At 35.8% G+C, this 15,097-nt stretch overlaps 1 protein-coding gene across 2 annotated transcripts in view; it reads left to right on the plus strand.

The window, feature by feature from the left end:
• LOC106877093 (pyrroline-5-carboxylate reductase 2) overlaps positions 1-15,097 on the plus strand; it is a 42,257-nt gene that overhangs the window by 16,315 nt on the left and 10,845 nt on the right. For both annotated transcript variants that reach the window (XM_014925894.2, XM_014925888.2), the window contains exon 2: positions 7,730-7,794. In XM_014925894.2, the coding sequence (XP_014781380.1) occupies positions 7,777-7,794 (18 nt within the window). In that variant the 5' untranslated portion in view covers positions 7,730-7,776. The remainder of the gene's footprint in view (positions 1-7,729; positions 7,795-15,097) is intronic.

Consider the following 15,097-nt stretch of genomic DNA (forward strand, 5'->3'; position numbering starts at 1 on the left):
ATTTAGTTAGGAATTCTCATCACTGTTAGATACACTCTAACTTGACATATCCATGTGCTCCCTACTCTTGGTACCTTACATGTCCCTTCGTCTGCCATGGAGCACAATTGAGCAGTTCTAGATCCAATAGCAAGCTCTGTGGTACACAGTACTTAGGTGAAATGGGTTACCATTTGGGAGATAGATTCTGTGAGCATTTGCTAGACATGTTTAACAATACCTGGGGTGTTTCAAACTCATCTGGTCATTTCTTTGATCATCTATCAGTCTATGGTGTCCTCCAATACTTTGGCTCACATGTGATCTGCAAATACAAGGAGCAGTGCCTTATTTTTAATCTGGGCACTTCTGCTCCTCAGCACCTTTATATGCAACCCCAGTTTCCTCTGATTCTACCTTTTACCCTCATCCCCTTCCCCTTCTCACACTCTTAAACTATTTTTGTTGTTACGTGATTTGTATTTGCTTGCATTATGTTGTGCATTTATGTGTCTGCACACACACACATGCACACATGCACATACAGGGTCCGGCAAAATGATCTGACACATTTTTGGATTTAAAAAAATATAAAAAAAGTAAAGAAACAAAAAAAAAATAATTTATTTTTGAAAAGTACATATAATGCCATTTTGTTTCATTTGGTTTTAAAAATTAAATCAGTCAAATGAGAGCCGTCATTGTCCACACACTGTCGAAGGCGTTCATGAAAGTTGTCCATAACTCGGCGGATCATTTCATGAGGAATGGCAGCAATTTCTTGACGAATGGCATCTTTAAGTTGTTCAATAGATTGAGGGCGATTAATGTATACCTTTGACTTGAGGTATCCCCAGAGGAAAAAATTGCAAGGATTTAAATCAGGTGATCGGGTGGGCCAACCGATGTCACCACCCAATGAGATTAAATGACCAGGAAACATCTCCCTCAAAATTCCCATCGCACGTCGAGAAGTGTAGGCTGTTGCCCCATCCTGTTGAAACCAAACATTTTCCGTATCGTGGAGCATATTCAATTTGGGTCTGAGAAAATTCTCTAGCATCTCACAATATCGATCAGAGTTCACAGCCACTATAACGTTGTCTTCTTCAAAGAAGTACGGACCCCATATACCGAATTCTGATACCGCACACCACACAGTCACCCGAGAATGCAAAGGGCGTTCATGCAACTCACGAGGGTTGTTTTTGGCCCAGTATCTGAAGTTTTGCTTATTCACTGTGGCACACAGATAAAAATAAAATGAAACAAAACAAAACAAAACAAAATGGCATTATATGTACCTTTCAAAAATGAAAAAAACTTTTTTGTAACTTTAATTTATTTGCCTTTTATTAAACCTACAAATGTGTCAGATCATTTTGCCGGACCCTAGATATATAGAAAGCAAAGCAAAACAAAAGAGGAGAGTTTCTTTTATATGATGTTTAGATGCTGTATCTAAATGTTATATAAACACACTTTCCTGATGCTTTGTGTATGTACTCTGTGACACACACAACTGTAGATTCCAACCAACTCAGACTGTATGATTCCTCCCCACCCCCACTTCTCTTTGGATATACATGAACACACATGGAGTTCTAATACTGGTTATTTGTCATGTGATTTACATTTAAATCCCATTATATAATTATATAAAGCAGCAAGCTGGCTGAAATGTTGGCACACTGGGAAAAATGCTTAGCAGTATTTCGTCTGTCTTTATGTTCTGAGTTCAAATTCCGCTGAGGTCAACTTTCCCTTTCATCCTTTCGCGGTCGATAAATTATGCACCAGTTGTGTACTGGGGTTGATCTAATCAACTGGCCCCTTCCCCAAAATGTCAGGCCTTGTGCCTAGAGTAGAAATTATTATATAGTTATATATATGTGTGTGTATACAAGTTGCTTAGTTATATATGTTGCATGCAGTTTGGTGCATTTGCTCACTCTTCTATTTATTTCCTTCCTCTGTTACTCCCCTCAGACTTCTAGTGCCCCACCTCAAACTTCTATATATTTCTACTCACCCTCTCTCTGCTCATTTTTATATTTTACAATTCTGATCACCCTTCACAGACTCTTAATTCTTTACACTGACATGGATCTTTCAGATGTTTTGTGAATGTCTAGGATTACTTCATCCACTGTACCCTTCTTTGTAGTTTGATTGCAGAGAGATTGGCTGAACGCTATCAAGTTCCCATATATTCCTTGTTACATGTTAAATAAGTTTCTCAAATGGCATATAGTCTTTGTTATTAATTAGAACTCTGGTCTTTGCCATATTGACCTTAAGGCCTTTGGATTCAAGATTATATTTTTAGTTTGGTAGAATCTTCTGCTACACTTTGATTCAGTAACGAGAACCAGGTTATCAGTATATAAATTTTCATTAGGGCATTCCATTTCAAACTCTTCTGTTATTGCCTCAAGAAGAGTAATGAATAGTAAGGGTCTGAATACAGAACCCTAGTCAACACCTGTCCCTACATTAAATTTCTCACGACAAATGTTTGTCTTGTTCATGGCTTGAATGGTGTTGCAGTTTTTCTCCAGTGAAGTTATGTAATATAGAAATGTGACTTTGAGCTTCTTTTGCAGTGGTCTCATCACAAGCCCTAAACTGCATCTTCTCCAAATTTACCAAATGTTTTATACTCTCAACCATTTTCAAGACTTGGTCCATTAGTTTCATGCCAAAGTTTCCTTTCTCTTGCCTTTGTTGTAACAGTCAATAAGGGTGTTGCTGCACTAGTTAACATCTACCTGCACTAACAGATTAATAAACGAGTAACTATATTATTAGATTCAGTATGTTGGATGTAGTTTATTTTCATACACATTTATAAAGCCAAAAAACAACAAAAAAAACAGGAGTGTTTGTTTATTTTGTATTTACATGATCTAACTAAATATTATATCAACAAACTTACTGTTGTATGTACTCTGTGACCTACACAACTGTTGATTTCAACGAAATGAAACTCAGACTATTATAATATGAACCTTCCACTCAGATTCCCTTTAGATGTACAGGAATACACAGAGTTCTAAAAATTACTTATCACATTTTTCTGATAATCATACTGATTGTCTGTTGATCCCAGCTGTTAATTTGAGATGAGTATGATTAAAAACTTGTAACCATAATCTTCAAAACAACTGGTTAATTATTAGCTAACTATTGCTTGACTGTTAAATCATTGTTCTGGCACAGAATATATTTGAAGACTATTCTAGAAGAAAAAAAGCTTAAAAAAAAAAAAAAAGATTCGAAGCATATTTAATGAGAAGTCAATAAAGATTATCTTTCAATACGTAAGGTTTCTATGGCTATTGTTTTTTTTTTCCGACCCCTATCAAATGATATAATGCATACACAACACAATTGTCCTGTCTCTCTGTCTTTATTTAGGTATTTAAAGCACAGACTTAGCTCTAAGCTAACAAGAGAACCCCTGCTAGAAATAGCTGTCAAAACCTTCCTTAAATCACACACTACCATTTTGCAAGATGGGGTCCTGTATGCAATATTGCTGAAAAAAGACAAGGTGGTCACACCTGGAATGCCTTTACTCATAGTTCTACTTGGCCTATGTTAATCTGGGGTTAAACAACAGCAATGTGCCTAGTTTCCTTATGAATTTACTAAACAGTTATTCATCTTAGTAATATCCATCTGATGATGTCTTAATTACTTTTATTGCAAATATTGTTTCAGTTGTTCTGCTTGCATCAGACATGATGGACTTCTTTCAGTTTCATCATCATCATCATCATTTAACATCTGTGTTCCCTGCTGGCATGGGCTTGATGGTTCAAGAGGGTCTAATGGGCCATAGGACTGCGTTGAGCTCCAAAGTCTGCTTCAAAATAGTCTCTAAAGCCAAATGCCCTTCTTAACACCAACCACTTTACAGAGTGTATTTGGTGCTTTTTATGTGGCACCAGCACTAGTGAGGTCACCAAGTAATTTGCAAGGCAAGACCCCCTTGACCTTGTGAGAGAGTAGAATTGAAGGAGATGGTATTGTATCAGGTGTTGGAAGGCTAAAGTATGACAGAAGGACAAGAACAGATGCCTTGCTGTTTGCCTGGGGCTACTGTAGAATTGTAGAAGGGACTTACCCAAGGTGCTGCACTTTGGAACAGGACCTGGAAAGCTATGGTTGGGAAGGGGAAGTTAACATCTTTTCCACATGGCCATGCTTGTGTAAAACACATGAAATGAATGCATTCGGTTTTCGCAAGAGACACAAATGGAAACAAATTTCAGTAAAAATAGCAATTTCAAAATATATCTGCTAAACTATTTTTATAGTTTTACATTCTAATTCATAGCAGAACTCGTCACCATCATCAACCCCTAGGAATTACTGACTGAAGTTCTGGGAATCATAGGGCCAGTTGCCTGATTTCTATGCCATATAAATGATTGAGATAACAACATTCCCCTGGATAGGATGCCATTCTATTGCAGAGTTACTCATTTATAGCCGAGTGAACCAGAACAATGTAAAATGGAGTGTTTTGTTCAAGAACACATACTGCTCAGTCTGGGAATTGAAACTACAATCTTATGATTGTGGGTACAACACCCTGACAATCAGGCCATGCATCTTCACTAGTAGAATAGTAGAACTGACTGTTGGTAAAATAGTATTTCTATATTTCATGACATCTTTGGAAAACAAAATAAAAATCTATTTTATTGCAGAGAGTCTTCTTGCAAAGACTAAAATTAGGTTAGCTTTTTAGGTTGTTGACAGCAAATGTTTGTATTTAATTCAAGCCTCAACATCTCCAGAATATCTTCTTTCCTTCACAAACACACACACACACGCACAATTACATCCTGTAGTCAATTATAGAGAAATTTGTAGGATTCTCCCCCCGTACACTTCTCTTCCTCTATGGACCTTTGCCTGTGACATTTGTGACATATTTAAACTAATTTAATATTGAACTTGTTTGTAACCTTTACATTTTTAACTATTGTTTTTCATAGATTAAGTGTATTTATAATTCAGTTGTTTTGTTTATATGTATTTTGTATAGTGTTTTATCATTATTGTCTTGGAATATTCACCAGCACCACCATCATCATCATCATGTAAAGATTGGTTATGTTTTCTGTGCAGCATTTTTAAATCCTGTCATATTTAATCATCCTTGACCTATTTTTTTACTGAGCGTTTCTTCTTCATTATTCATTCTGTAGCACATCTTTAACTATATTCCATCGGTTCTTTACCTTGCTGTACACCTATATATCACCCTTTGTGTATAAAAGTTACCTTCTGAAGCATGTCACTATAGCATGTGCACGAGGTTCACATGAATAAGTAAGAATGGGGTGTAAGCTCGGTAAAGAACTGATGACAGATAAGTGAAGATGTGCCATGGAATAATAAAGAATTAATACTCAGTAAAAAATAGGCCAAGGAAGACGACATGTAACCAAGCCACAAGAAAAACAGTAAATAATTATCCACTGGCTAATTAAGAGTTGCTTATATTTAATTACCCGCTGGATTAACCCATTTGTTACCATATTTCTGTGGTTTTGTTTCAATTAATTTTGAAAGTTATGAAGAATTTTGTAAAATAACTTTTGTTATTAAGCCATTGTTGAGATCATAAAATTATCATGAAATCTTGATGAAAGATTTTAAATTAGATCATTTTAACCCTTTTGTTACCATATTTCTGTTAAAATACATTGCCTTTGTTTCAATTAATTTTGAAAATTATGAAGATCTGAAAGAATAATAGCGAAATTATTGTATACAGTGCTCAAGTGCACTATAACTCACCAGAAAACGTAGGAGTGGACATAGATACCTTGGCTAAGTTACAGTTTGGATTTGTTCAGGTATATGGAATCATAGAAGTTGTATCTTTGGTGAAATTCTTAAAGTTTTGAAGTTGTTAACTGAGATCAATCAATGCTACTTTTCAGTAGGCGGCGAGCTGGCAGAATCGTCAGCATGCCAGGCGCAATGCTTAACAGTATTTTGTCTGTCGCTACATTCTGAGTTCAAAGTCCGCCGAGGTAGACTTTGCCTTTCATCCTTTTGGGGTCGATTAAATAAGTACCAGTTACGCACTGGGGTCGATGTAATCGACTTAGTCCCTTGGTCTGTCTTTGTTTGTCCCCTCTATGTGTAACCCCTTGTGGGCAATAAAGAATTAAATGCTACTTTTCATTTATCAATTTCAAAGAAGGTCTTTGGAAACTCCCATTTTTTGGTTTTGTGTGCATTGAATAGGCTAAGTAATGAAGGAATGGCCTGTGAGAGTGCTTCAGTACATATCTGAGGTTATTCTAAAAGTGCTTATGTGAGACACTGGATTCAATGAGGAATTTGATGTCTCTAAATTTTGTCCTAAACGATTTATGCTTGAATATATATTTTTTTATTGATTCTTTTATTTTCATTAGTGTCAAGCTTTTCATGACATTTAGAATTCTATAAAATTGTAGCTCACGTGAAGCAATGTTTTCTAAAAATGGTTGTATTTATTTTTCAACTTTGCATTCAATTTTGTTATCATGTAGAAAGCAGGAGCAGAACTTTCACTGTTGAAGACCAAGACAGATATTTTAATGTGTCAGTTTAGTTGATAGCATGAGCAACCATGGACCGACTAACATGTCTCTGCTGTTAGGTGATGTAATAATTAATATTGATTTCAAATTTTGGCACAAGGTCAGCAATTTCGGGATTGGTATGGGGTAAGTTGATTACATCAACCCCTAGAGTTTAACTGGTACTTATTTTATTCAGCCTGAAAGGCTGAAATGCATAGTTGGCCTCAGTGGAATTTGAACTCAGAACATAAAGATGGACGAAATGTCGGGTGTGCTAACGATTCTTATTTCTTTATTGCCCACAAGGGACTAAACATAGAGGGGACAAACAAGGACAGATAAGGGGATTAAGTCAATTACATTGACCTCAGTACATAACTGGTACTTTATTTATCGACCCTGAAAAGATGAAAGGCAAAGTCAACCTCAGCGGAATTTGAACTCAGAATGTAGCATCAGACGAAATACCGCTAAGCATTTCGCCTGGTGTGCTAACGATTCTGCCAGCTAACCACCTTAGTGATGTAATTAATAGAAATAGTTATAGTCAAAGTGTTGTTGCTAAGAATTAGGTGGAAACATTTAGGAAGTTGTTACCTGTTTTGGTGTCAAAAAGTTTCTCTAACTGTAAAGGTCATATATCGTATGTTTAATGCTCAGTAGAAGAAAAATATCGGTGATGAGTGTTTGATTCATGCAAACATTGAAAAGTGAGCATTAAAACAATGATGACGAGTGCAGAAGATTTATATGACTTGAGATGAAGAAGGTGCAACAAGTGAATCAAATGAACTCTATTTTAAAGAAAGTTGGTAAAAAAAAAATGGATGAGTTTCAGAGATTTTGATTTATGTATTTAAGCTAGATGTTTGAATTAGTATTGATAAGTGTTGGGAGTTTATTGTAGAAGGTATCTATTGGAAATCTTGAAAGTAAAGGATAGGTCTGACCTGAGACTACTGGTCTTCACTGACGAGCTACCGTGAGATCCAGATAACTAAATGTATATGTATTAGTGTATAAAATTGGATGTTAAAATAACAAAGGCTTTGTAGAATTTTATGTTGAACATTTTTTTAATAAAGAAAGTGATGCAAAATTTATTCGAGGTTTCAGTACATTCCAATATTAACTTTTTCTACCCCAAACAGGTATTGTTCAACCTTCAAATATTTGGGCCAGTGATCCAGACCCATCAATGTTGAAATTTATTCAGGTAAGTTTGAAATAAAATTAATTCAGACATTACTTTAATGTAGCAAAATAGATAATGCTATGATAGCTAGTAACTGCAATGTCTTGATTTCAGACAGTTGGTTTAATCTCAGTTTTAACAACTGAAAAACTTTGCTTGTCTCACAAACTGTCACAGAACCATCCTGAATGAATGAATGGGAAGAGCATCTAGCCACAGAAGATCTGTTCCAATAAACTCTGTCTGACCCATGCAAGCATGAAAAAGTGGACCCTTGCAAGCATGGGAAACTGGACCCTTGCAAATATGAAACAATTTTTAACACAATGATGATGGTGATGATGATTTCACTATTAAGAAACAAATATAAAGCAGAATTGCTGATTATTTTTATTTCCTGTGTTGATAAAATGAGAAAAGCAGACATTCTAAAGCATTGGGGATGTTTTTTTATATTTCAAATATGTTTTTAAAACCTTACAAATTCCACTCACGGGACAATAAACTTATTTTCTTGTCATTAATTTGGTAGAAAAATTTGACAATACTTTTTAGAAACAACATGATCGTTGGATTGATCTGCATGTTACTTTGAGCAAGAAAACACTTGCCCAAGGTGATATGCTGTGTGGTGGGACTGAACTTGAAACCATATGCTGCAAAGTGAACTGTTAATCACGCAGCCATGCCTGTGCTTATAGTGTAAGTCCACTTCTGGTTTAATTAACAACAGTGACTGGCCAATCAGGAATTTACTTATAAGCACCTCAGTCCATCGAGTTATAAAGAGGTACCATGATTGTAAGCAAAGTGCAGTAGTGTAAAACTACTGTTGTGAGTTCAGTCCTTCCTAAATGAGGTCTAGGGATCGCATGGTTTCATCCTTATACCCAGATGTACCATGTTAGTGGGCATCATATCTGACCTTCTGACATGATCGTTGTTATTGTTGTATTCACTCAAATAAACTCTTACCAGGCAAACCTAAGAACAAAGGCATTCCAGTTGTGACCATCCTGCTTTTTCTTTTCTTTTTTCTTTTCTTTTTTTTCTTTTTCCACAGGCAGAGTAAATGTGCATGGCTTAGTGATTAGGATGTTGCATTCATGATCTCAAGGTTGTGAGTTTGATTCCTGGACTGGGTGGAGCATTGTGTTCTTGAGCAAAACACTTCATTTCACATTGCTTCAGTCCACTCAGCTGTAAATGAATTGTAATCTTGCAATGGGCTAGCGACCTCAGGGGGGGAATGTTGTAATTTTGGTTACTTAGATGCCAGCTCTGTGAGTCCTAGGACTTAAGACAGTAATGTACAGGAGTTAATGGTGATGATGATAGTGTATTCATAACAACATTGTCTAATATGTTCTAAGTTGGCAGGGCATAATTTGATAGAGATTTAGTTGCTATTTCCTGCTGGTTGAATGACCATATAGAGGCTCATAGAGGAAAGGAGAGGTTTTAGTTTTAATATTGGCTAACAATGGTTATGCAGTGGCAACAATGGACTCAATGCCTAACAGTATTACATTTTTCTCCTATGTTTGAAGTTCAAATTCTTTTCAGGGCTTGATAAAATAAATATCAATCATTTACTGGGGTTAATTCAATTGATAATACCATTCCTCTTTAAATTTGTAACATATTTCCAATAGCAGAAACCATTGAAAACAACCATTATTCTTATAGCATTAATATCATTGCTTGAGTGTGTATATGTGTGTGTGTATGTATGTGTGTGTGTGGAAATTTCCATAGTAGATTTTGGATTCCATTTATCACTGAACAATGAAAAGAATGATGTCACCCTAACAAAACAGCTGATTAGATAAGCTCTTTTACAGTGTCATGAATTCTAACTTTCTAATCCGCGGCCACATTTATTTGCGTTATCTTGTTATCTTCTGTTTCTGGACAGCATGCGTATTAACTATTGTTTTCTTTCAAACTCTTTATAATAATATAGCACTTGACCTCTGGACTATTACCCCTAGGTTTCTTTTAATCAGAATCCAATTTGGATTGTTTAGGGGATGAACATAACCAATAGTAGTATTTAAAAAGTTGACTCTTGAAAATGCTATCAAAATATCCTCATAAGTCACTGCTTTTGCTATAATGTCTTTTATCTCTCCGCTCTCTTCCCCCACCACCTTGTCCCCTTCTAACTATGGCCTGTCTTCATCACAAGGTTTGTCTGACTTTAAAAATAAAACTTGACAGACAAAGCTGTTATGGGACTACACTACATTATGGTTGTGAAACTTGGACAGTCATAGGCACAGGAGTGGCTGTGTGGTAAGAAGCTTGCTTCCCAACCACATGGTTCTGGGTTCAGTCCCACTGCATGACACCTCTGAAAGAAGCCCGTCATATATATATATATATATATATATATATATATATATATATGTATGTATGTATGTACATGAATATATTTGTGTGTCTGTATTTGTCCCCCCACCATTGCTTGACAACTGATGTTGGTGTGTATATGTCCCCGTAACTTAACAGTTTGACAAAAGAGACCAATAGAATAAGTACTAGGCTTAGAAAGAAAATGTCTTGGAGTCAATTTGCTTGACTAATGGCAGTACTCCAGCATGGCTGCTGACAAATGACTGAAACTAGTAAAAGAATAATAAAAGAAGAAAAGTTTACCAAAGGCATACCAAAAAGCTCAACCACTTTCACCCAACAATTCTTGTGGACAATTCTTCAGGTGACAGGATAAAATTCCCAATACATTTGTGCTTAAAAGAATTAATATGTCAAGCTTGTATGCTTTTCTAAGCAAATTCTAACTGTAGTGGAGTGGACATATAGTGTGCATACCTGATGCCAGATTCCCGAAACAAATCATTGGTGAAGTAGCAGTTGAGTCTGAGTCATGTGGTGGACGAAAGAAGAGATACAAAAACGTGTTCAAGATGACATTGAAAAAGTGTAACTGAGAGCAGTCTACTTGGGAACATCTTGTTCAAGATGGCTCACTGTGGTGTAGTACTGTGTACTCTGCAGTACAATGCTCTGAATGAGAAATGGTTAGAGAAGTCAAAGAGTGGAGGGCTGCATGGGAAGCAAGATTCCCACTGAGTCCCGACTCTGCTATTATGTGCCCCCATTGTAACCATGGATTTCTTGCTGAAATTGGCACAGTAAGCTGCCTCAAGATCTGAAAAGTGTAAAACTGATGACCTGGTCATCTTCAGAGCCATGAAAGATCCACAAAGATCAAAACATAATAATATAACATTTTAAGATACACAAAGATCAGAGCTTAACTGCAGCTTTTGATGGTCCTAAGCAGATATGTAATCTTATGTGGGTGTCTTTTCAAAACATTGTCTGGTTTAAGAAGCTACACCAGACACCATGATAGATCTGAGGTGCAAGTACAAGAGGTGGTCAGACTACTCTGCATAGGGAGTAAACAACAACCACACATGCATCCACACATGCATCCACACATGCAACCAGATGCCTCCATATTTTTTTATTGAGAATATCACTTTGTACATCACAGTGAGAGATTGTGTTGCTTAATAACACATTTCAGTAATGTACAACTCATTCTGCATGTTTCTATTATTGTAATTATTTTTGTGGACTTATCACTGAATCACCAGATGATGAATATCTTATAACTAGCATTATGTCGCAGCTGATAAGACCCAACTAGGTCAAAACCAAGGTGCTTTGGCTGTTAAACATGTATACTCTCTCTGGGATTTAACTCCTAAATTATTTTAAAACAAGGCTTGAATATGTTTTCTTAAGTCTTTAGCATTCATATTTTTCTAGCAAATGTAATGCATATATTCACGTTGTTTTGAATTAATCATGCACTATCTTGTAACTTCAAGATTTCAATGTTGTGATTGTCTGTGTTTACAATGACATTGTAGGGTAGGTGTGAGAGGGCAGATCTGGCCAGTTTGAACATAAAACTAGTAGAATATTTTGGCTGGATATGGCTGATTTAAATTCTAAAAGGTTAAGCTTTACTTCCGGATATTGTTAAAGGGTTTCACTGGTATTATATTTATGATATTGTATAAATATTGGGGTGCAGTTATGCTTTTGTGGTTTAAGAAGTTTGCTTCACAATCATGTTTATTTGAGTTTGATACCACTGAAGGGCAAATATCTTCTACTTATAGTCTCAGGTTGACTAATGCTTCGTGAATGAAATCTAGTAAATAGAAACTGTGTGGAAGCTTGCTGTGTACTCTTGTATTGTGTTTTTGTCTCTTCATGTGTTTGCATGTCATCACTTATGCAGTGGTGATAGTTATGCCCTACATAGAAAATATGTCCTGCAATTTGGAACTTTGATGTACAATGCCTAGTGGAATAAAGTACTTTACTTGAAAACAAGAGCTGGCATCAAGATGGATAGCCAACCTGTCCAATTCAGACCCAGGATGGAAAAAGTAGACCTTAAAACAATGATCATATCATCATCATCATCGTCATCATCATTTAACGTCCATATTCCATGCTGGTATGAGTTGGATGGTTTAATAGTATCCAATGGGTCCAAAGACTGTGTCATGCTCCAATGTCAGTTTTGGTATGATTTCTATGGCTGGATGCCCTTCCTAAGACCAAACACTTTACAGTGTGTACAGGGTAAATTTTTTTCAAATCACCAGCACTAGTGAATTCATCACTCAGCTTTGAACAATAAATAATTACTATAAAATATTACTACTATTACAGGTAAGTTATGCCTGTGGTTCTTTGTACTCTTGACTTTGTGATTTATTGGATATCAATCAAATATATAATTACTGGAGCATCTTGCATGGAAAGTTAAAAATGAAAGTTACAATTTGGAGTTAAAAATTTAGTAAAAAATAGTGGAAACTTTTGTGTACTTTATTAATCTTCATCATTTTAATGTCCATTTTTCCAGTCTTGCCTGGGTGGAATTTATTGAGATAGATTTTCTACAACTGAGAACCTTGTTGCCAATCTAACTAATATTGGTCGGACATGTTTCATAGAAATATTCATATTGGAAATGAATAATGTTCATTTATAATAATAATGCGATATCTAGACAAGGAGACACAGGCATACATTCATACTTAAATACACATACATGTATTTATATACATGACCTCGGCAGAATTTCAACTCAGAACGTAAAGATAGACAAAATACCACTAAGCATTTCCCCTGGCATGCTAACGTTTCTGCCAGCTCAATAATATTGAGTTATATTTATTTAATTATACAGAACTAAATTGCGCAAGGACTGCAACTGTGTGAAAAGAACATTTTCACAGTCTTTCACAGTAATAAAATATTGGATTAGCTAATTTGGATTGCAAGATTCTTTATGTGAAATCATGTTGGAACAAGTTTTGTCGTGTCTTGGGAGATTCATTTTGCTAACAATAGTAACACATGCACAGGTTCAATCCTACTTTTTTATTATTAGTCAATTGGTAAGATATCTAATCAACTAATTGATTGTTTCAGGTCACTGGAAAGGTTGTGAATAGCAACGAAAGAACTTTGGTGGACAAACATATTCAACATATTAAACAAATGATTGATTAGTTGATTAGATATCTAACCAAGTGAATAATAATAAAGAAGTGAAATCGAACCTGTGTGTGTGTTATTATTGATGTAATGACCCTCCCAAAATACAACAAAATTGGATTAGCTGTTGTTTAATCCTAAGTCAACACTGATTGTGCAAACTTATTATCAAATGCATTCCAGCCATGACCATCTAGTATTTTTAAGGATATCTAAGATTTCATTATCTCATGTGTCTTTCCACTCTTTTTAAGATGGTCAGTGGGATTTCATGGAGATTTGGTTGCTGGTTCTAATAGTTTGACCAATCATATAGAAGTTCTTTTTTTTTTTTTTTTTTTTTGAATTGCATTGCATAAATATTCATTGATAGGTGCTGGCATGGCTGATGGTTATAAAGTTCAATTCACAACACGGTGGTTTTAGGTTCAGTCCTACTGCATGGCATCTTGGACAAGTGCCTTCTACTATAATCTCAGGCCAACCAATGCTTTGTGGAAAGAGCTGGTAGATGGAAACTTGTTAGTTATGTGTGTGTGTGTGTTTGAATGTTCATTCTCTATGTCCTCATTAACATTGTCAGAACATAAAATAGTGATATTATTTACATTTTCCTAAGGTGGCAAATTGGTGGAATCATGAACACACCAGCCAAAAACGCTTAGCAGCATTTCATCCATCTTTACGTTCTGAGTTCAAATTCCACTGAGGTCATCTTTGCCATTCATCCTTTTGGGGTTCATAAAATATGAAACAGTTGAGAACTGAGGGTCAGTCTAATTGACTTCCCCACCCCTCAAAATTGCTGGCCTTGTACCAAAATAAAGAAGAATTATTTACATTCTCATAGTTCCACAGCTGTGTGGGAGCCAGTAGAATGGAAAATATCTTAGGTAGAAACAAGTGGGTGTTAGTGACAAGAGTAGTGTCTAACATCAAAAACTTACTTTGAATAAGTTTCATCTAACTCATGGCAGCATGGAAAATTGAAAGTAAAAAAAAGTGATGGTGGTGAGGTAAGAAATCAAACTTTTAGTATAAATATATGAATATCCGATTAAGCTATTTGTGAATTTGTATGAGAGGAATTACTTATGTAAAATATCTCTTATGCTGCCACTGAAGTTCAACTACGCAAGATTCTGTGGCAATAATCTCCTGTAGCTACTGGAAATAGTATTATAAATATCAATTCTTGCTGGGACTGTTGTAGACATTTTCCCCTTGTGTCAGACTTTTGGAAGTTTTTCTTACTGGCAGTAACATCAGACTCAAGGTGCTTGAAGTCACTGATTTGGTGGAGTTGTGTGCCACTTTGGTTCAGCCATCTGGTTCGCCAGTCCTCAGTGAAATTGTCCAACCCATGCTAGCATGGAAAGCAGATGTTAAACAACGATGATGATGATGATGATACATATGTACATATATATATATATATATATATCATCATCATCATCATCATCATCATCACCATCATCGTTTAACGTCCGCTTTCCATGCTAGCATGGGTTGGACGATTTGACTGAGGACTGGTGAAACCGGATGGCAACACCAGGCTCCAATCTGATTTGGCAGAGTTTCTACAGCTGGATGCCCTTCCTAACGCCAACCACTCTGAGAGTGTAGTGGGTGCTTTTATGTGTCACCCGCACGAAGGCCAGTCACTGGCAACGGCCACGCTCAAACTGGTGTATTTCATATATATATATATATATATATATATATATATATACACACACATATATATCTATATATATATATATAT

The sequence above is a fragment of the Octopus bimaculoides genome, chromosome 4, assembly GCF_001194135.2.
Source record: "Octopus bimaculoides isolate UCB-OBI-ISO-001 chromosome 4, ASM119413v2, whole genome shotgun sequence".
In the NCBI taxonomy this organism is placed as follows: domain Eukaryota; kingdom Metazoa; phylum Mollusca; class Cephalopoda; order Octopoda; family Octopodidae; genus Octopus; species Octopus bimaculoides.